The 27,253-nt window shown below is 54.9% G+C and overlaps 2 protein-coding genes across 19 annotated transcripts in view; one reads left to right on the forward strand and one right to left on the reverse strand.

Annotated features, from left to right (window-relative positions):
• Nucleotides 1-2,870, forward strand: part of YPEL1 (yippee like 1) — an 18,066-nt gene extending 15,196 nt beyond the window's left edge. For all 5 annotated transcript variants that reach the window (XM_084994083.1, XM_084994082.1, XM_084994085.1 and 2 more), the window contains one exon: nt 52-2,870. In XM_084994083.1, the coding sequence (XP_084850209.1) occupies nt 52-141 (90 nt within the window). In that variant the 3' untranslated portion in view covers nt 142-2,870. The remainder of the gene's footprint in view (nt 1-51) is intronic.
• On the reverse strand, nt 2,506-26,972 carry PPIL2 (peptidylprolyl isomerase like 2). 14 transcript variants are annotated; one of them, XR_014826086.1, is made up of 22 exons: nt 26,798-26,972; nt 24,281-24,330; nt 23,000-23,045; nt 20,966-21,028; nt 19,974-20,025; nt 17,042-17,093; nt 14,797-14,888; nt 14,299-14,388; nt 13,767-13,842; nt 12,876-13,036; nt 11,783-11,858; nt 11,222-11,328; nt 10,969-11,058; nt 10,761-10,794; nt 10,366-10,483; nt 9,270-9,433; nt 5,310-5,366; nt 4,709-4,781; nt 4,564-4,626; nt 4,329-4,468; nt 4,050-4,172; nt 2,506-3,438 (listed from the first exon to the last, which is right to left on the reverse strand). XR_014826086.1 is itself a non-coding variant. In XM_005670916.4 (21 exons), exons 1-20 carry the CDS (start codon nt 26,827-26,829, stop codon nt 4,076-4,078), a joined length of 1,569 nt encoding a protein of 522 aa, XP_005670973.1. In that variant the 5' UTR covers nt 26,830-26,972; the 3' UTR covers nt 2,506-3,438; nt 4,050-4,075. The 14 variants fall into 14 exon arrangements, 6 of the variants coding, with proteins under 6 accessions (XP_005670973.1, XP_005670972.1, XP_001929574.1 ...); XR_014826087.1 differs by having other exon boundaries at nt 2,506-3,568; XR_014826085.1 differs by having other exon boundaries at nt 2,506-3,869.
• Between the last annotated feature and the right edge of the window lie 281 nt (nt 26,973-27,253).

The raw sequence follows: 27,253 nt of genomic DNA on the forward strand, positions 1-27,253 counted from the left end.
AGTTGAAAATTGACAGAGATTCTGCCCTGAAACTTCTTCTCTTTTTTCCAGGAACATGCCTTTGAAAGCAGTCAGAAATATAAGGAAGGAAAATTTATCATTGAGCTTGCTCACATGATCAAAGACAATGGTTGGGAGTAAAGTGGAAACTTCCTGTTCCCTTTTGAATCCTATTTTCTGAAAGACGGTAAATGCAATGGGAACCTCTGGGTGACAGTATTTCTTGACCTTGAGCCTCGAAGGCTGGCCTCTATGGCCCATCCTGTGGGTAAGGTGTCCCTCCCGTCTGTGTCCTCTTCACGTACACAGTTGTTTCTGAGATGTTTCAATGACTTTTTTTTAACTTCTCAAGATCAAGCGAAAGACTTAACTGACTGATGACTTGCCCATCTAGTTAATACCTTCTTTTAACCAATGCCTTTATGGTAGTGTCTGGCCATGCTCTTTCATACTCATAGAAGACCAAACCCCACCTCTAGAGACCACAGGCAGGGTAGCTTCAGAGGGCCAGTCTCCCCTCTTGTTTGGGGTGAAGGTATGAGAGCCACTCCCTCCCCAGTTCGCAGGACACATGGGTTGTTCCTCTGACAGATGATCTGTGAGGGCCGTGCTGACTTAGGATTCTTCTGGAAGCAGTCTATGAATCTATGCACCAAGGGTGTTTTTTAGGAGGACACCACTGATAGCATTTTAGATAAGCTATAAATAGAGAAATGTGTCTAATGGATCATCTTGTTTATTGAAGCCACTGGCTCCTTAATCTAGAAAGTGAGCGAAGGAGTCATTAGCAAAGTTGGACCCTGGCAGGCTCCACTGGGGACTCCATGTGGGGCACTGAGCAGCTGGCTGGTCCATGGCTTACAGTTTAAAGCACTGGACCAAGTAAAATTGGATTTCCTTTCCTGCTCCGATGTACTTGAAGATTTTTTTTTTTTTTTTTTTTTTGCATATGAAAGAGGCCAAAACAGGACAAACTCACAAACTTAAGATTTGCCAGTTTGTTTGAAAAGTTTTTCAGAAAAGGATAAGTTGCAAGACAGGTTTAAGCTCTGAAGACATTTTGTCCCGTCAGCTGACAGATGGGGTCCAGCAGCCTCCCAAGTCCTGCATTTTTGCCTCACATTCAAGTTCCGACCCACCCATGCCTCAGCAGGGCGTGGGCACTGCACAGGGGTTTTGGCATTTTGCAGAGAAGGGAGGCCAAAAAGCATTCCTAATTTTGGTTTTCAGTGTCAACCTGGCCCGCCACTCTTGGCGTCTTGGGGTCTTCAGTGTCGTCACTGTGGCATGAGACCCCGGGACCCCAGGCCAAGGGACAGGAAGAGCCAGGGACAGGGAAAGAGGAGGGCAGCGGGCCAGCTCTGAAGCTCCCTTAGACAAAGCTGGTCCCATGGCCACAAGCTGGAGCTAGTTGGGGATGGAGCAGGCACTGTCAACCGGTCAGAAAAGGCCCCTCCCCGACCCCAGCCTACCCTGGGTCCCAAGTCCCCGCTGGTACATCAGGATCCTGGGGGTCTGGCCCAGCCACTCACCTAGGCTTCCCTTTGGCACTCCATCTACGACTCGCAGCCTGGCTGTCCTGAGTGCAGGGTTGTCCATGCTGTGCCCAGCAGGCCTGGATGCATTTCGAGGTGCCGAGGAAGTGCTCAGCCCAGCTAGGCCTCCAGCTGCAGGAGCTCTGCTGCCCTGTGAGCTGGGCCCTGTCACCCAGGAGGCTTCAGATCTAGGGCCCCAGGAAACAGCAGCCACCCTCAGCCTGGTCCTCAGTGAACCCTTGAAGGCCTGGCCTGCACCTGTCTGGAGGAGTGAATATGAGTTTCTGAGCTGGCGTCTCCCTTCTCGCTGGGCTCCTCCCTGAGCCTTGGCCTGTGGCCAGCATGCTCCCCCGAAAGATGCTCTCAGACCCCAAGGAATCTCCAGTTCCTCTGCCCGATCTCTGTACATACTCAGATTTATAGCTTTTGTATGTTCTGGGCACAGTCACTGCTCCTCTGACTTGAGCACTTTGGTTTTGTACCATCTCGGTGGTGGCACTGAAGCATTTCTATCAGTGGTCCATGGTTACTTTTGTGTTTTCATAATTGACACCAACAGAAACTCTTACCACTTTTTTTGTTGATCTTCTGCAAAATCCAAGCTCCATTTGAAACCAAATGAATTGACCGTGAGCAGGCTTCCAGGAAGGGTACTCATGAGACCACAGCCAGATGTGCTAGCAAAGTGCTGGGATGTTCCACCCTCTTAAATTCCTAAACGGTAAATACTACCCCACGGCTTTTATTTAAATTATTTAAGATATTTTTTCCTTGAAAAGAGTGGGAGGTGATGCCAGGATTATAAATGCATTTGTTACACTATGTAGTGTCCTCTGCACAATACATCTGCTTTAGAAATGTAACTTAGTTCTGTTGCTGTTTTATACAATATATATATAGTATTTTTATACTTTAACACTTACTCTTGATGGCATCTGTCAGATATATTAGAAAGGATCAGAAATGGGAATTGTTTCAAAAGTCCTTTAATTTACCTGATGACCTCACCAGGGACTTACAAAATCTGAGCATTTTCAGTATCTAGAAAACTAATCTCAGTTATACACCAACCTACAGAAATGTAAAGGCAAAGGCTCTGGGCAGGCCTGTCCTCCCACTGTGAGCAGCACTATGGGCCTGCTGCCCAGGGGGGCCGGACTTCCCTCAGGGCAGGTGGGCACAGCCGCTGGACAGATGGAGGGACAGAAGCCCAGGCCAGCTAGAAGGCTTGCCTGCCGAGCGGGTCTGTGGAGCCCATGCGAAAAGCTGCCCTCGTCCCATGTCCAGCCCTCTGTCATCTGTGTGAGGTTCAAAAATAAAGCTTCTGGCACCCAACGTCTCCTGGTCAGTAGCGTCACCAGTCTGAGGGATAAGACCACCTGCCCCAGGGGTCCACGAGCCCCAAGGAGGCGCCCCCTAGTGGCATTTACACTGGCTGTCACCATGCCCAGTCCAGCGTCTCCTCCCTGCACACCCAGGTCTGATGCAGAACCGTGGGTAAGCCTCACACACGTGTGTTATCAATTTGTAGCTGGGAGGGGAGGTGGGGTGGTCCCCAGCTGAGTCATGGGTGGGGGCCTACCCGAGTGGGGAAGATGCTGTTATCAGTGTGGAGGTGCACGCCAGGCTCGAAGAAGGGAAGTGAGATGGGAGGAGGCCTGGTACATTCTAGAAGTAAGAGCTGTCATGACCTGCTCCTGTGAGCTTTGGGACGAGGAGGGAAGGAAAGAAATGGGGGGTGGCAGCTGTGCTGGCCTAGGACACGGGCACTGGGAGCAGGTAAGGGGTGGCAGTGCCTATGGGCCTCGCAGCAGAGAGAGATGGGGTCCTGGGAGGAGGCAGCTGTCCCCGAGCTCCTGCAGGTACTTCTGGAAAATTGAGGTAGCGGTGTCAGGTCAGAAGCCTGCAGAATGAAGGGAACAGGATGGCCAGGCTTTATGAAGATCTTTAATAGAAAGATGGGAAAACGCTGGCGTGGCACCCAGGAAGCCCGAGCAGGCGGGTGGATCAGCGCTGGAGCACAAGGCCGGGCCCTGAGATGGAGAGAAGCTGGGTGAAGACACAGCAGCTTGGGGCCTGGGAGCTGGCTGGCCTTGCCCTCCAGACCAAGGCAGAGGGGAGCCCAGGCTGAGGGCCCGTGACCCTTGCTGGATGAGCTGGGAAAACCCAGTGAGCCTAAGCAAGAGGCAGCAGAAAAAGTTTTTGAAAGAAACATCAAAGCTCTAGTCCAGGGTCCTCTGGCTTGATCGGTGTCAGGAGTCCTGCCCCCGAATCTCTAACCAGGTCCCAGGTGATACTGCTGGTTGAAGGACACACCAAGCGGACAGGACATCCCTGAGAAGATGACAGAATCAGGGATGGGTGGACATGGATCAGCAGACACAGCCCTTCCTTCCACCCCACACCAGTCTAAGGGCTAGCTAGACCCCTCTGCCAAAGAAGGGAGGATATGACATGTGGCTCCCAGGGATGAGAAAGGGGACCGTGCAACAGGCCCCAGCCCTGTGTCCTTACCAGGATCCCAAGCTGCAGGCCCGTTGTTACCATGAGCTGAAGTCCCCGAAGCCTCGGCTGGGCCTCTTCTTGGCCCCTGGGGCAGCTGCACTGGTTGATGCTTCTTCCTCTGCTACCCGTTTCCTGGGAAAAGCAGCAGCAGGTTCCATCGCCGCATGGGTGCCAGGCCCTCAAGTGGGGAGCCCTCAGCTGCACGCACCCCCACCCCAAATCCCCCATCCCTCCATCCCGCACAGAAGCCTCAGGGCTCTGACCCAGGAGGACACCATGGACACTCACGTGACCGCTGGGCTGATGTACTTGCCCACCCCCTGGCGGTACGTCTGGGGACCCTGGCTCCCCTGCTTGGGCTGGCTTGGCTTGGCTGTGCTCTCTGGGGCCTCTGCCTCCAGCTGCGTCTTCTTCCGCTCCTCAGCAATCTGGTGAGGCAATGGCTGGCCTGAACCCCCTGAACTGGGTGCGGCGAACTCCTGGGGCGGGGGCAGGACTGGGCCGCCCCTGAGGGCCCCCTCACCTGAGCGTCAGCCTCCTCGTAGGGATCCACAAACACTGTGGTGGAGTCGATGCGAATCTCCTCCTGGCAATGGCAAGAAGGATGAGCAGGGCCAGCGGGCGGCAGTGGGCCCCGACCCCCGCCCTGCCCAAGGACTGGCACATACCTTGGGGCGGTCAGTTTTGGGGTCGCTCTCCACATTCTCCATGGCTGTCAGTGTGTCAAAGCCTCCAACGACCCTGCAGTAGGACGACAATGATGGGGCACCTGAGAATGCCGAGAAGGGCTCCCCCACAGGCCAAGGCCCCCCGCAGGCCAGTAGGCCCAGGAGATGAGGGGCTGAAGGAGCAGCAAGAATGAGGTCAGCAGGCTGCTGGCTCTGTCAGTAAAGATTTACTAGGACATGTTCCCACTCACTGACTGTGTAATGTCTATAGCAACACCCAGAGCTGGGCTGTGACAGACCATGAAGCCGCAAAGCAGGGAACAGCACCTGGGCCTCCTCCGGAAGAGTGCCAAGCCCTGGACAAGAGATGGAGGGGCAGGAAGGCCCAGACTCCAGACTGAGAGTCACTCAAGGGACAGGATAGCCAGCCAGGGCGCAGAGCAATCTCCTCTGCTGAGCCCGCAGTCTGGAGGGCCAGGCTTCCCCATCCCAGAGCAGCCCTATATCCCCACCGGTGTGATAGCAGGGCCAGCCTGGTGGCAGGCAGCGAGGGCGCCCAGGGGGAAGGAGACCGCCCGCCCTGCCGTGCACAGCTCCTTACCGCCCAAAGATGGTGTGCTTCTTGTCCAGGTACGCGCAGGAGCGGAAGGTAATGAAGCTGGAGAAGGAGACCGCCGTCAGGGCATGGTAAGGGTCAGGCGATGAAGCTGGTGTCATTCACCGCCAGCCCCTGCCAGGCCCCCCACCAGGCAGGCATCCTGGGAGGGGGCAGGGTCCTGCCTCCAGGCCTGGCTGCTGCCAGCCTCCCGTGGGGCAGATACCCATCCCAGGACTGCAAATACTGAACTGGAAGAAAGGAAGCAAGGAGCAGAAAGGGTAGGGACGTGGAGACACACAGGAATGAATATAAGGCCTAGCCTCAAAAACTTTCACCTCTGATTTGGTATAAAAACAGGCAAATGAAACTCCCTGAGAAGATGCCTGGGCGAGATGGCCAGGGTGACCGGAAGGAGGGATGCAAAGCAGTAACTTCAGACTTGAGATGCAGACGGCTTCTGACCTAAGAGCCCAAGGAAGACATCAGCTTCCAGAGCAGGAGGAGCGAAGCAAAGGATAGGACAACAGAGGAGAAAGCAAAAGCTATGGTCACAGGAAGCAGCGGCAACTGGAATGGTGAGCGCACACTTAGGACTGTTGGGCTGAATCAAAATAAACCAAGATCTAGGTATGCGACATGAAAAAGACTGCTTCAGAGCTTCATGAATCTTCGAGGCTGAAAGCAGAGAGGGTGGAGCAGACAGACACGAGAAGGGGCGTATGGGGTTGGTCAGAGCCCACAAGGGCACAGAGTGGTCTCTAGAGAAGTGGTGTGAGGCCCTTACGTCCCCACAGCCCACAAGAGACCAAGTTTTATCGACATGTGTCACCAGCCACACAGGGAGCACACTCCTGAGCCCACCAATCATCAGCCTTCAAAAATTGTTCAGCCCCCACCTCCAGCCACCATGTGGGTCTCCTGTTTTCATTTCTAACAGTTAAAGAAACTAAGGAGATGCCGGGTGGGGCATAACAGGATAGGTGGCATCTCTGGAGGAGGACACAGGCTCGATGCTCAGCCCGGCACAGTGGGTTAAAGGATCCAGCAGCTGCAGCTCCAACCTGATCCCTGGCCCAGGAGCTCCATATGCCATGGGGTGGCTAAAAAAGATTTTAAAAAAAAGAAAGAGGGAGTTCCCGTTGTGGCGCAGTGGTTAACGAATCTGACTAGGAACCATGAGGTTGCGGGTTTGGTCCCTGCCCTTGCTCAGTGGGTTAACGATCCGGTGTTGCCGTGAGCTGTGGTGTAGGTTGCAGACGTGGCTAGGATCCTGTGTTGCTGTGGCTCTGGCGTAGGCCGGTGGCTACAGCTCCAATTCGACCCCTAGCCTGGGAACCTCCATATGCCGCGGGAGCGGCCCAAGAAATGGCAAAAAGACAAAAAAAAAGAAAAAAGAAAGAAAGAAACTGAAGAGAGGATATAAACCTGAAGGACTAGGAGGGAAACAGAAAAACAATAAAAGGGAAACCAAGACAGAACACAAGGGCAATAAAGCCTAAAGTTAGTTCTTTGAAAGACAAAGCACAATATTAGATATAAAGAAAAACACCACATATCCGGGAGTTCCTGTTGTGGCTCAGTGGTTAACAAACCCGACCAGGAACCATGAGGTTGCAGGTTCGATCCCTAGCCTTGCTCAGTAGGTTAAGGATCCGACATTGCCGTGAGCTGTGGTGTAGGTCACAGATGTGGCTCAGATCCTGAGTTGCTATGGCTGTGGTGTAGGCCAGTGGCTTCAGCTCCAATTAGACCCCTAGCCTGGGAACCTCCATATGCCGCAGGTGTGGCCCTAGAAAAGACAAAAAAACAAAACAAAAAAAAGAACACCACAGATCCAATAGCAGTGTTCTTTGCTACTTAAGCCAGAATTAGAAACAATAACAAAAGGTAACACCACCAACTACCCCTCCCAGCCCCACCAACACCCTGCAGAGCAACTACCACCCCTATGTGGCCCTGCCTCCAGGTGGCCCCGCCGCCCCACACAGCCCCACCAGGAGCACACTGACAGCTGCAGCAGCGAGCAGTGGGCAGGAGATGCACACACTCCACAGGGCAGTCGCCGACACCTCAGTGGCAGAGACGCAAAGGTGAGAAAGGAGAGAAAGAAGCTAGGAAGGAGCAGTTCAAGGTGAAAACTGAAACTGACCACAGACCCCTTCGTGGGCCCTGAGAAAGGACAGGTACAGATATAGCCAGGAATGGGGGCGAGGCGAGGGGTGGGGGAATCAGAGATGGACAAGGCTCATTTTGGCTGAATGTCAACTACCAACAGGCCTGTGAGGTGCAGCCAAGGGGCCAGCAGAGCACTCCACATGCCGCCCTGCCCAGCGATCCCACAGCAGCTGCTGCCCTGCCCCAGGCTGTAAGGCGCCACACTCAGACCCATCAAACCAGTGCACATGCCCCAGCCACGCCCACTGGAGACAGAGGCACAGTCTGCAGTCCAGCCAGCAAGGTCCAGTGGCTACAATCACAGCACACGACCCAGTGGCAAGATGCTAAGTGTCCACCAACTTGGCAGCCTCACCCAAGGATGAACCAGATCAGACGAAGGGACAGTGTGTGCATCAGTGGGGAGTTTGAGACCTACGCCTTCCCCTTGTAGCGCGACAGAGGGGACTTCACACCAGAGGAGAGGATGCCCCCCCAAACCCAGATACTCACAGTAAAAACTAATGGAAAATGAACAGAATCTGACAAAGTGTCTGGATATAGACTAGTTTTTCACTACATGAGCAATAATCACCCAGAATTAGGGGAGAAAAAGTCCCATTTGCAGAGTTCCCATCATGGCGCAGCGGAAACGAATCTAAGAGCCATGAAGTTGCGGGTTCGATCCCTGGCCTTGCTCAGTGGGTTAAGGATTTGGCATTGCCATGAGCTGTGGTGTAGGTCACAGACGCGGTTCAGATCTGGCGTGGCTATGGCTGTGGTGTAGGCTAGCAGCTGTAGCTCCGATTTGACCCCTAGCCTGGGAACCTCCATATGCCATGGGTGCAGCCCTAAAAAGACAATAGGAAAAAAGAAAAAAAAAAAATCCCATTTGCCTAAAGATCACAAACCATACAACCCTTAAGGAGTAGCTTTACTCAAGAAGGCAGGGGACCCGTGTGAAGAGAACTACAAAACCACAGGCCCCTCCTTCTTTTTTTTTTTTTTTTGGTCTTTTTTGTCTTTGTTGTTGTTGCTATTTCTTGGGCCGCTTCCGCGGCATATGGAGGTTCCCAGGCTAGGGGTCGAATCGGAGCTGTAGCCACCGGCCTACGCCAGAGCCACAGCAACACAGGATCCTAGCCGCGTCTGCAACCTACACCACAGCTCATGGCAACGCTGGATCGTTAACCCACTGAGCAAGGGCAGGGATCGAACCCGCAACCTCATGGTTCCTAGTCGGATTTGTTAACCACTGCGCCACAACAGGAACTCCTCAGGCCCCTCCTTCTAAAACACATGTCAGAGGATGAAAAGGGTACTGCCTGCAACTGGGGAATAGACTCTTAGCCACAGAAAAAAATAAAGACATACAAATCACATCACTCCAAGTGGAATAACATCCTGATTAGAGAGTAAGCAAGCAAGTCAAGCCAAGATGATGTGGACACAGTGAGGGTGGCCCTGCCTTCTAGAACTACTGCACAGCCTGGCACAGAGAGCCAGGGTGAGTGACAAAGTGTCCTACAGGGGCAGGCACATGTCACATGGGTGCAGAAGGATGGGGTCTGCGGGGTGCCTTCTCTGCGGAGGCCCTGCTGGAGGATTTATGGGAACATCACGAGAACAAGTTACCTGAGCTAGGGGAGCAGCCCACAGGGCACGAGAGCATGTTCCACCCTTCGGGGGCTCCCCACAGGCATGGTCCCAGCCCCTCCCTGGCTCCACCACTGCCCAGGGCCAACCAGCCGAAGCTGCCGGGGTGAGACTGCTATGACGGACAACCTCACCAAAAAGTCTGCAACCCACCTGAGGCAGGGGGACGCAGAAACGCGGTGCTCACGTCCACACACAAACGCCATGGAGAAACGAGAGGCCCAGAAGCAAGCCTTCTACAGCTTCCCCAGACTTGCATGGAGTGGGGGAGGTGGGGCTTCCTTAGGCACAATGGGAAATGCCACACGAGAGACAGGCTGGACGCAGAATAGGTAAGAAGTTGTGCTACCTTCCCACGAAGCTTTTAAACTCTGGAAGATACTTGGGGAGTTCCCGTCATGGCGCAGTGGAAACGAATCTGACTAGGAACCATGAGGTTGCGGGTTCAATCCCTGGCCTCACTCGTTGTGGGTTAAGGAGGCAGTGTTACTGTGACCTGTGGTGTAGGTCGCAGACGCGGCTCGGATCTGGTGTGGCTGTGGCGTAGGTCGGCGGCTACAACTCTGATTAGACCCCTAGCCTGGGAACCTCCATATGCCACGGGTACAGCCCTAAAAAGACAAAAGACAAAAAAAAAAAAAAAAAAAAAAAAAGATACTTGAAATGCAGATAAGGAATCATAAAGCTCCTAGAGAAGAATGACCAAAAGAGACAAAAAACCCGCCTGGGGCCCGACCCCCTAAGCCAGGTAGTTCTGCAGGCGACCCAGCAAACACAGAAGCCGCCCCTCCAACCGCCCTCAAACGTGCCATCAGTAGCCTGGGGTGCCCACACCAACCTCCAGCAGTATGTGGCTCTTGGGAAAACACTCCCCTCCGCCAGGCTGAGTCCCATGGCTCCCGGTGCCACACAGGGATGCCCAAACCTGGACTTCTGGCCCATTCTCACCCTCTCAGCACCAAAGCTTAGACCTACCAGGACCCAGGTGGGTGCTCCGGCAGGATTCTCTACCTCTCACGTGGTCCCTGGGCCCTGGCCGCCCGCACCCACACCTGCACCCTGTGGAGTACTCGTTTTACACAGAGGTGTACACACCTAGCATGTAGGGAGCTCTGGACGTGTCCCCACACTCTCCAGACTAGATTCAGGTCGCCACAACTTGAGGGCGGGGCTGACAGGGAGCCTGCAGGAGCGGCCCCTCCCCAAGCACCCCCCCCCAGGCGACCCCCATGGCCGCCCTCGGACTCACAACTGAGACTTGTTGGTGTTGGGCCCTGAGTTGGCCATGCTGAGGATCCCTCGGCCTGTGTGTGAGAGGTTGGGCCGGAACTCGTCTTTGAAGGGCTTTCCCCAGTAGGACTCCCCGCCTGGAAGAGGAGGGAGCGCATGGCAGCAACAGTGGCCAGGTCGCATGTGGTCCAGCTCAGATATCTGCATGGAGCTCCCAGGGAGCCTCGTCAGAGTTCCTGCAAGGGGCTCAGCCCCCAGGACAGGGAGCAAAGGGCCCAGGAGACCAGTGGTTCCTGTCGCAGCACCCGGGGAGAGGGAGCAGACCTGGCCCCCTGTAGGCTGGTTGAGGGGCTTGCGAGGGGCGGTGGGCTACACAGCATGTGGGCCGTCCCCACACCCAGCTCCAGCACCTACCTGTGCCTGTGCCTGTGGGGTCACCCCCCTGGATCTGCAGGAAGAACAAAAGCTAGTGAGTCCTGGCTGCTTGCTCCTCAGGTCCCCCCGACAAGCCCCGTGTGGTCGGCTGGGCTGGGGGCCAGAGGGCTTAGCCTATAGGCTTCTGGCCCGAGGAGCAGGCCCAGGCCACAGGCATTGCCCTCTGTGGCCAGCATGGGGCTCTCACCACAAAATTCCGGATGGACCTGTGGAAGACTGTGCCATCATAATACTGCTTCTTGCAGAGCTTGATGAAATTCTCACAGGTTTTTGGTGTCTGCAAAACAGGCCAGATGCCTCTGTGAAGCCACAGCAGCAATGCAAGGATCAGAGACACCCTTGGGGTCCTCGTGCCATGGAAGGTGAGCCGGCAATGTGCCAGGGAGGGTGGCACCCAGCTACGGGCCCCTGAGGGAGTAAGAAGAGGGGCGTGCACCTACCAGGTCACAGTGAAGCTCCAGGTTGAGGTCCCCATGGCTGGTGTGCAGCCGCACATAGCCCTTCTTCTTCACGAACTGGTAGCGCAATACGTCCTCATCGATGGCGGCTGCAAGCAGAGGCCCAAGATGCCTGGCTGCCTGCCCTTGGCTGGGAGGGCCCCAGAGCTGGGGAGGGCAGCGCAGCCAGGGCAGGGCAAGGAAGGGCTTAGCCATTAAGGGAGGCAGGCTGTGTTGGGGGAGGGAGGAGGGGAGGGGTTGGGGTTGGGGGGTGGCCTGACCAGCCAAGAACAGGAGGAAGGGGGCTTGGGCTAGAGCCTGAGGCAGGGTGGCCCCAGCACCAGGAGGGCTTCTTGCCACTAGGTGAGCCCTGGGGACAGCCACCCCCACCCCAGGCATAAGCCTGCCGAAAGCAGGGCCCATCCCTGCTTGGCTGCTCCGGAGGTGTCTATGAGCCGAGAAGCCCAGGCAGGATGGAGTAGCGCTGACGGGGCAGGGAGGCAGGGCGCCCCGTCCTTGGCCACTGAACACTGGCAATGGAGACAAAGGCCGCTAGACCACTACCTGCTTCATGCGTGGTCTCGGGAACCATTGCAGTGGAGGTGAAGGAGGCGCTGACCTTCCCGGTAGAGTAGTGGGCCTGCAGAGGAAGCCGTGTCAGCTGAGCAACACCAGGAGGCCGGCTGCCCAGGCCGGCTCAGTGCCTCCCCTCCAGGGGTGTGCCCCTGGCCACCACCTACAGTGCCAGCAGGAGCCTCCCAGGGATGGGCAAGACAGCACGGGGAGCTGGCAGCCCACTGGCCTTAGGAAGGCCCAGCTGCCAAGGCTCTCACACCAAGAGAAACCCCAAAAAACACACCAGGCAAAGCCTGGTCACCACTGGGGTTCAGAGCACTGGGAACTTGAGTTCTTCTTAAACGTTTCAAGTTCTTACAGATAATAATAAGCCTTGATCAATGTTTTTTTTTTTTAGCCTAGGCAGAAAGAAAAAAAAAAGGTTTCTTAATAAAAATTTTTAAAACACTGTTAAAAAAAAGTTTTCTTCCCATCAGAAAGAAATAAATGCTAGGAGCCAAGGAGCCACCATGTTAGAAGCAGGATGAGGAACACAAGCTTTCTTCCTGTACCGTGCCAAGTTTTCTGGATAATTCTTTGAGGGTGAACCTCAGAGGCCCCTCTTCCTCCGTGTCCCTCTGCTCACGAGGCCCTGCCTGAACAGGTCAGGGTGCAAATCCTGGTGCCATCACTGCCGGATGGGGCCTCAGGACCAACCTTAGCTGTGTGGGCTGTGAAGGCGAGGGCCTAGCAGAGGCCTGGGAGGGGCTTGCACCAGGCAACCATGTCCCACCAGCTCCCTACCCCCAGCAGCCTGGCACCCTGGGTCTGCTCTGGGCACCGAGCGTTCTGCTCTGCAGGGCAGTGACTCTGCCCACAGACTCACACACCCAGGCTGCTAGCTGGTGAGGAGCCACTGAAGCCATCAGGCAGCCATCCACCCAGCACATCTGCTCCGGGCTGGCCACTTGGGCCAGAGCACGGGCAGACATGCCCAGCTCAGTCCCCCTCCCCTGTGTGGCCCCAGCGCACCCATCCGTGTTCCATCCCCAGGAGCTGAGAGGGGCTGAGGTGGCAACAGCACACCCCTCTGCCTACTCACTGCATTGAGCTTGTCCACCTTCGTCTTCTCAGGGACCCTCATGGTAGCCGCCAGCACCTCGTCCCCTTGGAATGCCTTGTAGAGCTCCTGCAGCGTCTCTCGTGTCTCCGTGTTTGTGTTTTTCAAATAATAAGATGGGTCCTGCTTGGCCTTTTCTTCATCTATAAAACAGCATGGTGCCCGTGAACAGCCAAGCTCAGCAATGTCCCCAGATGTCATGACAGGGAAGGGAGGCCACAGCCACTGTGAGAACAGAAGACCCAGCTAGGGGAGTTCCCATCGTGGCTCATGGAAACGAATCTGACTGGCATCCATGAGGACATAGGTTTGATCCCTGGCCTTGCTCAGTGGATTAAGGATCCGACATTGCCGTGAGCTGTGGTGTATGTTGCAGATGCGGCTCAGATCCCATGTTGTTGTGGCTGTGGTGTAGGCTGGCAGCTACAGCTCTGATTTGACCCCCAGCCTGGGAACTTCCATGTGCTGCGGGTGTGGCCCTGGAAAGACCGGCGGGTGGGGGAAGAAGACCCAGCTAGGACACAGGGCCAATGTGACCAGAGCCTCTGTAACAGCCATATCCTCCTGGGAGGAGCCTGTGGAGGAAGAAAGCATGTCTGCCGCTCTGTCTCTGCTCTGTTGGGACTCTGATGGCCTTGTGCACTCACCACCCCTCACGGAGCCTGCCCGCCCATACAGAGAACCTGAGGGGCCCTGGAGCCAGTCCTGACTGCGAGGATGGCCCAGATGGCACCAAGCAAGAACGCAGCCTTGGCTCAGGAAACACAAGGCCTGTGCAGAGCTAGGCGAGACTCCTGCCCGCTGTGACTGTGCCCAGGAGTGCTGACCCTTTGCCAAATCCCTTGCACCTGGGCCAGCCCCAGCCGTACATACCTGGGTCTACTATTTTCATGTTATTCTTCACATGGAAGAAGTTGGAGACATTGAATTTGTCCAAATTGGTGGGGTCCTATGGCAAAAAGGACACATGTGGCAGCGAGCCTGGCACCACAGCCAAACCTGTCCTGGGCTGCGTAGCTGCTGTGCCACAAAGGCGGCGTGCACGGGAAGAGGGGCCGGGCCCGGAGGGCAGAGGCTGGCGGCTGCAGGGGCTCCAGGTTGGGTGGGGCTCTTCCCTGGGAAGGTTCACAAGCAGGGATGGAGCTGGGGCACAAGCGTAGCTGCTCACTAACCGGCACAGAGCAAATGGGTGCCTCTGGCCATAAGCCAGAGGACACAGCAGGCTGCCAGACCCCATAGTCGGTCTCTGATTAGAATGGGCCCAGCCCAGAAGAATCCAGGTCACCCGATTTTCTCACTAACCCACTCAGGGCTACACCTATGGGCATGTCCTGTGCTTGCTGAGGGTCCTGAGCACACATTGTCTGGACATGGAGGTGGGAGGGGCCGCCCCAGGGACACCCACCTGGAGGGTGATGATATCCTGCCGGGAGAAAGGCTCGTCGGTCAGCAGGTCTCGGAAGTTCTTGGCCTTGATGTTTAGCTGCTCCACTGCCTACAGCCGGGACAAGTCCACTGTCACAATGCCTGCCCCACACGCCCACCCAGAGGTGGAGAAAGGATAAAGGAGAGGATGGGCATGTGCTGAGATGGGGAGCTTCCTGGGCCCCAGGCAAGACACTGCTGTCACACCTGTCTCCCAACGAGCCATGCATCTCTAAGAATCTGGGACCCCGAGCCCCAAGGAGGCAACCTCCAGGGATGGACGTACAAACCCCAGAGCAGGACCGCTGTGGGAATCAGTCCCCACGCCCCTGTGGGAACGAGGACCTGCTCAGTGGGCAACAGTGGTCTGGTTCAGATCCGGAGGCCGCAGGCAGCCCCTGCCTTCTCCTGGCTGTGCTGGAGGTCCTCAGTACATGGGCCCCAGGGGAAGTGCCAGCCCAGGGCTCCAACAACCCACCTCATGGGCGTAGACATTGCCAGTGGTCTTGATGGCCACGATGTGACTGTTATTGGTGAACACAGTGAAGAGCACCGGGCAGTGGTACTTCCCTGGTGACAAGGCACAGGCAGAGAGGCTGGTCAGATGGCAGCCCGACAGAAAAGGGAGGAGGCAGAATGCCGTCAGCGTGCCCAGAGCCGGTCCTCAAGGGCCCGCCAGCTGCTCAGGCCCCCTCCTCCAATAGCATGAACTTCTTGCCTACAAAACCCAACCCCTGCACAGCCATCCTCAAAGGACTTGGCTCCATCAGCTCCCAAACCACCCCGGTGGCCACCCTGGCCGCCTCCACCCCTCAGGGAAGGCCGTCCTTCCAGGCTCACCTGGACTGTTCCTTTGACCTAGCACCGCTTCACACCCACCAGTAGCCCTTCCTTCAAACACTGCTCAACCCCTCACCACCCATGCCCCTCACCCAGATTATGGCATCAACCCCCCAACCACGGCCAAGGCGCCTGTTCAAATAAGTCCCCATAGATACACTGCAAAAGGGGGAACATGAGTAGATGAGAGCCCCAGAGCTGGGTGGACTCAAAAATCCTGACTTCAAAACCACAGGAAAATAATGATGAAAGCATTCCGGGAATTTGACCACTGGATGGACAGTCAATGACACTAAGGAACTCCTATAACGTTCTATGGGTGACCAAGGCATTGTGATTGTCATTTAAGTTCCTAGCTTTTAGACAAACACTGAGAAGTACTAAGCGTGAAATGGTATGATGTCTGCAATTTGCTTCAAACCACCTGGCAGACACAGGGAGGCAGCAAAGACAAAATCAGACACCCAGTGGCCGCGGGTGGGAGTGGAAGCTGGGGGCTGGACGGAGGGCAGGGGGTCGGCCCGTTAACACTCTCTACTTTCCCGTGCCTGAGGATTTCAACTGAAACACACACAAAAAGCCAAAAAAGCCAATCTCTCGAAAGTTCTCTGTACCCCATCTCACCTCACTCCTAACTGCAACCCCTACTTCTGCCTCCACTCATGCTGTTCCAGCAGCACCGGCCTCCTTGCTGAGCCTCAGGGCCTTTGCACTGGCTGAGCCTTCTGCCTGGAATGCTCTCCCCCCTTCCCCTCCCCCACAGGGCTCCCTCCCTGCTCCTCTCAAGAGTCCCACTCAGAAGTTCCCATCATGGCGCAGTGGTTAACGAATCCAACTAGGAACCATGCGGTTGCAGGTTCGGTCCCTGGCCTTGCTCAGTGGGTTGAGGATCCAGCATTGTCGTGAGCTGTGGTGTAGGTCACAGATGCGGCTCAGATCTCACGTTGTGGCTCTGGCGTGGGCCGGCGACTGCAGCTCCAATTGGACCCCTAACCTGGGAACCTCCATGTGTCACGTGTGCAGCCCTAGAAAAGACAAAAAAAAAAAGAGTCCCACTCAAACTCTGTTGGTGTCAGCATCCTCTCCTGCTTCACTTGACCCTGGCGCACGCAGGAGCAGACCCACTACAAGGATCCGCTGTCCCATGTCCTCCCTCCTTTCACTTCGGGAGAGGCCTGCGTGTTTTGCTCTCTACACACAGCAGGCACTGAGTAAACATCTGTGGAAGAGGACATACCGTGGACCTCCCTGAAGCAGCTGCTCTGAGCGGAAGCCCATGGTGCTCTACCCATCAGGGAGGGCCGTGCTCTGGTCCCCCAAGGTTCACAGCCAAGGTTCACCATGAGCCAGCACCTGCCATGGGCCGGGCAGCCTTGAGTGCTTAAGCACCTCCCCAAAACACAGAGAACTGCCCATAAAGAACCAAAAGCAAAGAGTGTCTACAAGGTCACCTCAGCACAGGCAATCTGGTCAACCAGAACAGTGGACAGCAAGGAGGGGTGCAGAGCAGGGGGACCCCAAGACTGGGCTGGACTTTATGATCAGTGGTGAGCAGAAACCAGCCCCAGAGCCGCCCACCCTGGGCTGCAGCCCAAGTAGTTTCTGTCTCCAGCAGGGACCAGACCAGAGCCACAGCCGGGCAGGGCCTGTGTCCGAGGGGCCCAGCTGTGCCCACAAAGGCCACCCGTGGCCCACATGTGGGAAGAAGTGCCCCAAACACCCCCCAGCTCTAGACTACCCAAATGTTTAAGAAGAAAGTATTACATCTTTGAGAAATTAAAAGCAAATGTCCTGCCTGATCAGAAAGGAACAAGGACTCAGTGAGGGCAGGGCCTCAGGCTCCACAGGCCAATCCCAGGGCTGGTTATAAAGGAGTCACTCACCTTCACTGTTCTTTGCAAAGTTCAGTTTGATCAGCGACCTCCCATCCAGTTTCTGGAAAAGTGTAAATAATAATTAATAACAATGAAAAATATGACAAACACTGAGGCCACAAAGCTGGTGCAACAGGCAGATAGCAGCCTCTGACCACCCCAGCCTTTGCCACTATAAATGGCATGGGGGCCCAAGGACCTGGTGGTGAACCTGGAATGGATGGCCCCCCTCAAAGCAACTTACTCCAGGTGCCGCCCAAGCTGAGGCCGAGGCGGGGAGGGTAGTTTCACGCCTCAACAACATTCAGGCATTTTTATGGTGAGCACCAACCACCCATGAAATTTTTAAATGAATGTTTCTTCAGCCAGACAGTGGGTACAGGCGTTCACCCTAACGCTCTGCTGTATAACTACCAGAGAAATAAAAACAGTGGGGGAAAAGGAATAAGTACACCCAAGTACCAAGAAAAAATGTGGTATTTCTCAAAATTTCTGTACTGTGCCTGTGACTTAATCTTCTATGGGAAGCTGGACAATAAAGCTGGGTCTGGGCAGCCAGAGGAGCCCCTGAAGTGGAGGTTTGGCCCAAGGAAGTGAGGGGCTGCAGGAGACCTCGGGCAGGGAGGCACAGCACCCCTGGGAACACTGGACTCAGGAAGCAGCCCCTGCGGCCACCGGTTGTCCTCTCCACACCTGCTCCTCTGCCGCCGCCTTCCTTGGTCAACTGCCCCATGCCCCGTGCAGGCACGCCTCTGCCAGGACAGAGGCAGGGCCGCCCAGGCTGCTCCCATGGCCAGCCCCCCTCCTCCAGGCACACATGACCCAGGGAGGCCCCCAGTACACTCCTCCCGTGGCTGATGCCATGGGGACCCTACTCAGAGGTGCGGCAGGGGCTCTGCTGAGGCCACACGGCTGACCAAGCCCCGCCTCCAAGGCCAGGGGCACCAGGGGGACTCCCCCAACAGGACGCCTGGAGCGAAGGCAAGGGCCAGTTCTTGAGAGGGGAGCCCAAACCATGGACGAGTCAGCAGCCACACTGGGCCAAGTGTCTGGAACCCACAAGCACCCATGGAGCACACAGTAATAGGAGGCAACTGGGGACTTGGGGACAGGTGCAGAAAAGGAACCACCAGGACATGGGGCAGGGCAGGGCCCCCAGCAGAGGAACCCCAGCCTCGACACAGCTGCTCCGGGGGGGCAGACATGGCCTGATGCTGGGGAGGCAGTGGACCCGGAAAACAAGCCCCTTGCAGTGGCGACTTGGCACATGCTGACCTGCAGGAACAGGTAACAAGACTGAACCGGCCGCAGCTCACACATCCGGAGCCAGCTGCCAGGACACTGCTCACACTCTGTGCCCCCAGCCTCACAGCACCTGGGTCCATGTGGGCCTCCTGGAGGACAATGACAATGATGGCCTCCACTCTCCACACAGCCTCCAGGATCTGTCCCAGAGCGGACCAGGCCTCACCCACCCATGCAGGGTGTGCTTCATCCCAGCAGACAGGGCTCTAACCACCGCTGGGCCTGGGTCCTGGCTATGCTGGTCCCCACACTGCCTGCTATCCCCAGAGTGGGCCAGACTCCATCATGGTGACCTCCCCTGACACCCTGGGGGAGCTGATCTGTCCTCCACAGTCCAGCAGAGGTCCCACTCTCCCTGCTTGCCCTCCTCAGCCCATCTCCAGCCCACCCCCTGCTCCTCCCCGAACCATTCCTTCCCCTCCACCCTCGCTCCGACCCTGAGGGATCTCCCTTCTATCACTAGCCTGAGATGCTGGGCACAGGCTGGATCTCCCAGCTCCTCCTGCCCATCCCTGCAGACACAGGACTAGCCAAGACAGTGACCACCCATCCTCCTAGACACCACTGTCCTGATGTCTCTGCACGTCCCAGTGGTCTAGGCCCTTGGCTCCACCTCCTCAGCCTTCACCCTGGTTCAAGTCCACTGGCACCTCTTGCCCAGGGTCCCCACCCTCAACCTCCTGCAGTCTGTTCTCCAAACAGCAGCCAGAGAGAGCCTTTCAAAAAGCCAGATTGCAGCAAACTCCAGATTAAAGACCTGCCTGGCTTCTGGCCCACCCAGAAAAAAGCCAAGCTCCCTCCTGGGCCTGCAAGGCCCCTGATGTGCCTCTGACCATTTGCTACCATCTCCCCTCATCCCCAGGTCTCAGCCTCAATGGCGCTGCTCCAGAGACGTCCCTAGGCCCACCCATCCTCCCCAGATCAGCATCCAGCCTCCCACCTACTCTGCTCGCAGTGCCAGGCCCCACACAGCATGGCTAACACTTTCCTGCTGAGTGAATGGAAGGAGGGCTAACTCGAGGTGAAGGGACAGGAGAGCAGAGGGGAGGAGCACGACACAGGAGCCAGGGCTTTAGGACAATAGTGAGCGGGGCATGTGGACAGGAGGTAAGCCAGACCTTAACCCGGGACTCTTTCACACAGGCCTGCATGACACACCATGCTCACCCGCCCTCACCACTGGGGTGCAGATTGCAGAGCACTGCTGCCTCTAAGGAGGAACACTCAGAGACGGCTGGTACCCAGAGATGCCTAGGGTCTGCGGAAACGCATTTTGTCTCACACGCTGCCATCAGGAGTTTGGAACAGCGTGACCTCTCTGGGGGGAGAATTTGCCAGGAGCTCCCAAACTGAGAACACAGCCCCCCAGCGGCCAGCAGTTCCAGGAGGACTGACCACTGTCTGTAACAATAGGGCCCACAGGAAGGGACACATGGACACTCCAGGCGCAGGCAGTGCCAGACATGCTGATCCCAGCCCCGCGGGATGACAGTCACGTGCGTGGCAGCATCAGTGCCGAGGAGAGATGGCTGCAGGCACACGTACTTGTGTGAGAAACAGTCTAGAAAGGCTTGGTGTGAAGGAGGAGGGGACAGTCCACCGACCACACCGCGAAGGCTCCTGCACAGCCGCCTACCTCTCCGTTGCTGGGGTTGGTCCCGTACTTCTTCAGCCAAGGAACGATGTTTCTGGAAGGAAGGGAAAAGAGCGTGTCAGCTGGCAGCCTGGGGCAGCCTGGGGCAGCCTGGCGACAAGGTTGCAGTCCAGGGGAGAGTGGGCAGGGGCTCTGCACCATCAGAGCGGCCACAGGAGATTTCTGGTGACATGCTCTTCAAAGTACATTCAAGGTTTTCACCGCGGTCATGTACAGACATGTGTAAACAACACAAACCAGCGGGAAAAGACGAACATACACATGGATGCATGTGTACAAGAAGATACTGAGCCAACATCAAAACTCATACTTCCTGAGGATTCTGCATGACATGGGGGGGGCGGGGGGAAGCTCTCATTATAACTCAGTGAAAAACGGATCCAGAACTATGTTCACCATACAACCTTAACCAGGTTACTGCAAATAAACCCCAAGAAAGGGAGGAGTGAGGGACTGACAGTGCTCATCCTGGACAGTGTGGTTACGGTAAGTTTTCTTTTTAGTTCAAAGTATTTTCCAAACTTTCTAAAAGGAGTCTGAACCATGAGAAAATTACAGAAGCTGGTTCAAGCCAGAACATAAAACTGAGCAAAACACCCCAAAATACAACACTAGGAAAATGTGCACTTTAGTAGTGGCTCTGCTTTCATAAAGTGAAAAACACTTGGTTCGCTGACACTGTGAAACAGGTGCAGGGCTCACAGAATGCCCAGGCCCCACTGTGGGGAGGGTCGGTGCCACTGTGGGTAGAGATCATAGCAGCACTGCTGCCTCGTGCCTGATGCCCTGAGAGTCCCTCCCAGGTCCACAAAAGGCCCAGCCAGGGATTCCCAGGCTACTGCGACCTTAGCACGTTCGGCTTGGCACTGCCTGGGGCTGTGAATGCCCCCAGGTGGCCCCACATCCCCTTCCAAGTGCCAACAACCTCACCATGTGACCACATTCATTAGTGCAGATGTCAAGGGAAAACTTACAGCAAGTCAAAGACGATGCCTTCAGGAGTGCAGACCGGGTAGGCGAAGGGCTGCAGAGAGAGACTGAGGAAGGACAGAGTGACAGAGTCACCCCAGGAAAGTGGCAGCTGCTCCCTCGCCTTCCCACTTCATTTACTGCTCCCCAACAATTCCCGGGCTTCTCTGCCCAGCCTGGGGTGAAGGCCGGCACAGAGGGGACCCCTAATCCCTGCCCTCAGAGGCTCCTGCCACAGACCATTGAGTACAAGGCAAGGGTCCCAGGAGGCAGTGAGGGCGCCTTGGGATGACAGCTGCCTGGTTCCCCGCACAGCCTTTGCTTTGTCAAATCATACATGTGACCATGTTCAAGCCCAATGAGGCCCCTGGAGGTGGCTTCAGGGAGGCTGGACTGGAATTCACTCCCCTAAACTCACAAAGCAGACAGAGAAGACCACATCTTTCTACTCCGCCTGAGTCTCTCCCATCCCAAGAGACTCTGGTGGGGCTCTGGGAAGGGGTGCCCCATTCTCCCCACATTTCCAAGGGGTAGGCATGTGACTCAGGCTAAACCTGACACCCGGGAGCCCTAAGTCCTAATGCAACAAGGTGGAGGCAGAGGCCCACGTGGAGGGCCTGCGTAGGAAGAGCAGGGCCCATAGGTGGAGAACTGTATCTGGAGGGCTTCCTTGGGCCAATAACCCTCTTTTGCGGTGTAGAGTCTCCATTGTCAGTCATCAAGAGGCCCGACTGACCAGGCTTGTTTGTACCCGGTCACCTATGAGTCTGGTCAGCACAGGTCAGTTCCAGGACCTGGAGAGCCTGGCAGCATTGAGGTCACTTCCCCAGATGCTGCCCCAGGGAGCCCTGGTGGGGCGACCTCACCACCTCCCTCTCAGACCCAGCCTTCGACACTAACCTAGTGGTGCTGCTGTGGACTGATCAGAACAGGACCCAAAACAAGGTCCCAAGAGCAAGACAACCTATGCGCATCTCCCTCCCAACAGGGCCCTAAGGGCATGTTCTAAAAGCCTGGAGACCCCAGAACCCAGGCTAGTTGAAAAATGGGCGAGCCACAGAGTAGAGGCCTCCCAGAGAAACTGGGAACCAAAGATCTCCAGGACACCCATTCAGACGCCTACTCCCCGGAGGCTGAGGACAAAACTGGAAGCGATGGGGAGAAATCCAGCCAATTACCAGGCCCCACTTGTTCAGGAACCCTGAGCAGGGGCAGTGAGCAGGAAAAGCCCTCACTCACCATACGTGGGGCCTCCTAGCTCCCCTCGGCAGGTCCAACCACTGCATCCCCCAGCCCTCCCGGCCCCTCACTCCCCTGAGGGAGCCAGGTGACCTGCCTCAACTAGGTGCTGGGATGCCCAGGGGAGCTATGCAGCTCTCAAGGCTCACCTGAACCTATGGAAGCAGAACTGTGGTAGGAGGTAGAGGGGGCAAGGCAGGGAGCATGCTGTGTAGACACATGTGTCCAGAACAGAGATGACCATGGCTCAAACTTGGGCTAAGAAGGGGACCACCAGACCTGCCCACTTCCACAAGCCCAGTGTTGAGGTTCATGAGTCTAACAGAGGCGGCTCCACGGCTGAGACAATCCCCCCAGTGACTTGCACTCAAGGGAAGGGGAAGGGGGCCCCTGGTCCAATGACTGCTGCCCAGGCTACCACCTGGACTCTGGGCCAAAAGTAAAGCATGAAAGGCGGGGCTCGGCCTCAGTGGCACTGCCTCCTGGATGGGACACTGGGCAAGAAACTTTCCTCCTCTAGGCACTGACTCTCTTATTTGTAAAACATGCTTAACAACAGAGCTGACCGACCTCAGAAAAGTAGGAGCAAAGTTAAGAGACAATGCACGTAAATAGAGACACAGAAAATGCAGAAAATCATCAGTTTTCACTGCTGGGTCACCTTTCCCCAGTTCAGTAAAGATGGGGGTGGGGGTGGCACAGACAACAGCTACACCTGCACCTCCAGGAATCAGACTCACTGCCAAACAACTGAGCACCAAAAAAACAATCGCCAGGAACATTTAACTCTAAACTCTTACCTGCAGTGGTCAAAAGGTAAGCGGCGAAAATTTGTTTGTGGGATATCTGTTTAAGATGAAAATGAAAGACAGAAAATGCAGTCTGTAAAAAGACCTGACAAACGTATTCCTATCAACAACTCACATTTTAAGAAAAAATACATGTAAGCCACAGGGATGAAAAATACGGTGTGAGGAATGTAGTTAATAATGTCGTAGTAACTATAGTGACAGATGGTAACTAGCCTTCGTTTTTGGGTTTCATTTTGCCATGAACAGAAATACCAGATCACTATGTTGTGCACCCAGAAGTAATACAATGTTGTAGGTAAATTACATATCAATAAAAATAATAAAAGCTGCTAAATTTTTTTTAAAAAGAAAAAGAAACAAAACGTTGATGTATATTACCTAGTGCAGCAATTGCTGTGGGCTCATACCTTTCTATAGATGGAAGCAAAACATCAAGAGCAGGCTTAGAGGAAAAAGCATACACTTGTTTAAGTCACTTTGGATGGATTTCTGCCACAACCCTAACTAACACCCCTGCTGTGGGTTTTGACTTTGTTTTTGAGGCAGGCTGTGCCAGTTTTGCTCTCACCAGTGATCATGAGGGTGCTCATTTTTTCTTTTTTTTTGGCCATGCCTGCAGCATGCAGAAGTTTCCAGGCCAGGCATCTAACCCATGCCACAGCAGTAACAATGCCAGATCCTTAACCCATTAGGCCACCAGGGAACTCCCAACACTGTTCTTTTTATTGCAGCCTTGATAGCTTTAGGTATTACCATGCTTTTTATTCTTTATTAACTTGATAGAAAAAATATTATTTTACCCTATGTTAAAATCAGGAGTTCCCGTTGTGGCTCAGTAGTAATGAACTTGACTAGTATTCATGAGGACATAGGTTCGATCCCTGGCCTTGCTCAGTGGGTTGGGGATTGGGCATTGCTGTGAGCTGTAATGTAGGCTTCAGACTCGGCCTGGATCTGGCATTGCTATGGCTGTGGCAAAGGCTGGCAGCTACAGCTCTGATTCCACCCCTAGCCTGTGAGCTTACATATGCTGCAGGTGCGGCCCTAAAAAGAAAAAAAAAAAAAAAAAAAAAAAATCACCACGGACATTAAACATTTCTCTGTTTAGTGTGTTCCCTTTTTTTGTGAGCTGCCCATGCCTCAGCCCATTTATCTACTACAGTTCCCATGTTCTTGTTAATTGTTAAGGCTCACTGTACCGTGAAGGCATCATTCCTTAATTACACTCACACATACACCAAAGGGGCACAGAAGGATTTCAAACCTTACCTGGTTTCTTGCCACCATAGAAGTGAGTATATTCTGCGCAGGTGATGTACCTGAAAAGAGAGAATCTTACTACCATCCCCTTAATAAGGAAAACAAAGTCTCTGGAAGTAAGGAACTGACAATTGAACCATTTCACTAATTCTTCAAATGCTTATTAAGCACCTACATGCATTAGGCACATGGTGATATACACACAAAAGAACACAGGGACACACAAACCAGCAAGCAAACACAAACCATCCTGCTCTGAAGGAAATGAACTGAATTTAATAGAAGGCTTAATGATGAGAAGCAGCCGGCCAGGTGACAATCTAGGAGAAGACCTTTCCAGGCAGACGGACTAAACAGGCTAATCAAGTACAAAAACGCTGAGAAAGGAAAAGCTGGAGTGTTCCCCAAAATGGGTAAGGTGAAGATGGGTAAAGTGAAGATGAAGTGCACACACAGGGGCTCATGGCCACTGGTGATAGGGCCGAGGGTAATGGTTGCATCACAAGAGGCCCCAAAGGCCACGTGAGGATTCGAGATTTGCTTCAAGTAAGGTGGAGAGCTACTGGAGGATTTTTTTTTTTATTTTTGCTTTTTAGGGACCCATCCACAGCATATGGAAGCTCCCAGGCTAGGAGGTGAATCAGAGCTGTAGCTGCTGGCCTATGCCACAGCAATGTAGAATCTGAGCAGTGTCTGCAACCTATACCACAGCTCACACCAATGCCAGATTCAAGCCGAATCTGCAACATACACCACAGCTCAAGGCAATGCCCGATTCCCCAACCCACTGAGCAAGGCCAGGGATCAAACTCACATCCTCATGGATACTAGTCAGATTCGTTTCCATTGTGCCATAACGGGAGCTCCTGCTGGAGGGTTTTGAACAGTCATTCCCTGACTAGATCGAGAATGTCCTCCAAGATTCACTCTGGTTGCTGGGTGCAGAGGGACAAGCAAGAGGCAGCAGAAAACCAATGAGAGGAGAACTACAAAGGTCTAAGAAGGACATGGCATAAACTCCACCTGTGGGAGGAGTGGTGGATGAGGGGGAACTGATCAGTTCCTGGAAAAGCCAGCAGGACTTACTGGCCAACAGGAGGCAGGGGGAGCTAAGAGAAACTTCTAGCCTTCTGACCCCAGCAAACTGAGCAGTGGTATGACCACTGAGATGGAAAAATTGGGGCAGAGTTCCCTTTGTGGCACAGTGAAAAGGAATCTGACTAGTGTCCATGAGGATTTGGGTTCGATCCCTGGTCTCTCAGTGGGTTAAAGATCCAGCATTGCCATGAGCTGTGGTGTAGGTAGCAGGCGGGGCTCAGATCCCTCATTGCTATGGTTGTGGTGTAGGCCTGTAGTTGTAGCTCTGAGTCAACCCTTAGCCTGGGAACTTCTATATGCTACGAGTGCAGCCCTAAAAAGAAAAAAAAAGAAGAAAGAAAAATTTTAGCAACATGGATGGACCTAGAAATCATCATGTTAAGTGAAGTCAGTCAGACAATGAGACACCAACATCAAATGCTATCAGATATGTGGAATCTGAAAAAAGGACACAATGAACTTCTTTGCAGAACAGATATTGACTCACAAACTTTGAAAAACTTATGGTTTCCAAAGGAGACAGTTTGGGGGGTGGGGGGATGCGCTGGGGGTGTTGGATGGAAATCCTATAAAATCGGATTGTCATGATCATTGTACAACTATAAATGTAATAAATTCATTGAGTAATTTAAAAAAAGAAAAGAAAAAAGAAAGAAAGATGGGGGCAGAGCAGGCTCAGGTGCAACAATCCAGAGCTCCACGTGGGGCATAGTGAATTGGAGATGTCCCTCAGATCTCCAAAAGGAGGTGTCTGGCAAGCAGCTGATCACTGCAAGACTGGTGTGACCACCGCGGAGAAGAGTAAACTGGGAGGGGGGGGGGGGGCGGTACAGAACTATGAGGTCCGAGAGAGGGGAGGAGGATCCAACAAAGGAGACGGAGAAAGAGAAGCCCCTGAGGAGTGTATGGTGTCCCAGACACCAGAGAAGGGCTATTCGGCCGTGTCACACGCTGCTGAGAAGCCCAACAAAACGAGGTCTGAAAACTGACTCCCAGATGTAGCCACGCAAAAGTTACTGGATCCCAACAAGAGCAGCGCGGGGGGGTCGAGTGCCTGGCTGTTGTGGTTTCAAAAGGACAGCAAGAAACAGCAGGTAGACACAGGCCTTTCCCATCCTGCCATGAAGAAAATCAAAGAAACTCGATGGCAGCTGGTGGGGCAAGGCTGGTCTGTTTCTAATAGGAGATGCTGGAACTCTCGGGTAGGCTGGGGGGCGTGAACCGCGCGCGGGGTAAGACAGCAGTGGCGGAGCTGAAGGAACGGGGACCCTGGGAAACCCTGAGCCTTACGGGGCCGCCCCGCCGGCGTAGGCCGAAGGCTTCTGGGGAAGCGAAGCTGAGAGGGGTTCGGGGAAAAGGCGCAACGCAGGAACGGCCACAGGCGGGACTGAGGCCAACGGGGCCCGCTCCCGGAGGGGGGCTACTTACATCTTGTCTTTCTGGTGCTGTCGCTTCCCCATGGCGTCGGTGGCAGCGGCGGCGCCGGCAGGACGAGCGAACGTGGCAAAACAACCCCAGACAACTCAGACAGCCGCGTCTCCGAAGAAAAACAATCGCAGACAACTCAGACTCCAGCGTCTCCGTCGACCTCGTAACAACTTCCGGGTCCCTTGGCCCCCCCCCCGCCCCGCCCCGCCCCGCCCCGCCCCGGAAGCTGGCGCTGGGTATGCCGGGAACCGTGGTGCCCAGCGCGCGTGCCCGAGGTGGGGGGCGGGGGGCGCTTGGGTGCTGGGGCTTCTGGGCCAGCCCTAGGCAGAGCCACCTTACCCCGAAGGCCCATCTTCCCGGGTGCCTTTCTCTGGACCGTTGCCTATCTGCCCCACAGGGCTTAGACCCACCCTAGTTTGACCTGATTTCTCAGGTCTTTAAAAAGCCCGCCTGGGA

The sequence above is a fragment of the Sus scrofa genome, chromosome 14, assembly GCF_054392235.1.
Source record: "Sus scrofa isolate SSC_HxYL_T2T_F1_AM1 chromosome 14, Sscrofa_HxYL_maternal_Yorkshire_Landrace_v2.0, whole genome shotgun sequence".
Lineage (NCBI taxonomy): Eukaryota > Metazoa > Chordata > Mammalia > Artiodactyla > Suidae > Sus > Sus scrofa.

What these genes read in the sequence shown, in the direction of transcription:
- PPIL2 (XM_005670916.4), bottom strand. Translation starts at nt 26,829, where the DNA reads ATGGGGAAGCGACAGCACCAGAAAGACAAGAT. An exon ending in GCAATGTCTACGCCCATGAG is followed by an intron (nt 14,389 to 14,796) that starts GTGGGTTGTTGG and finishes TCCCGGCTGTAG; the next exon opens with GCAGTGGAGCAGCTAAACAT. An exon ending in CCAAAACTGACCGCCCCAAG is followed by an intron (nt 4,627 to 4,708) that starts GTATGTGCCAGT and finishes TGCCATTGCCAG; the next exon opens with GAGGAGATTCGCATCGACTC.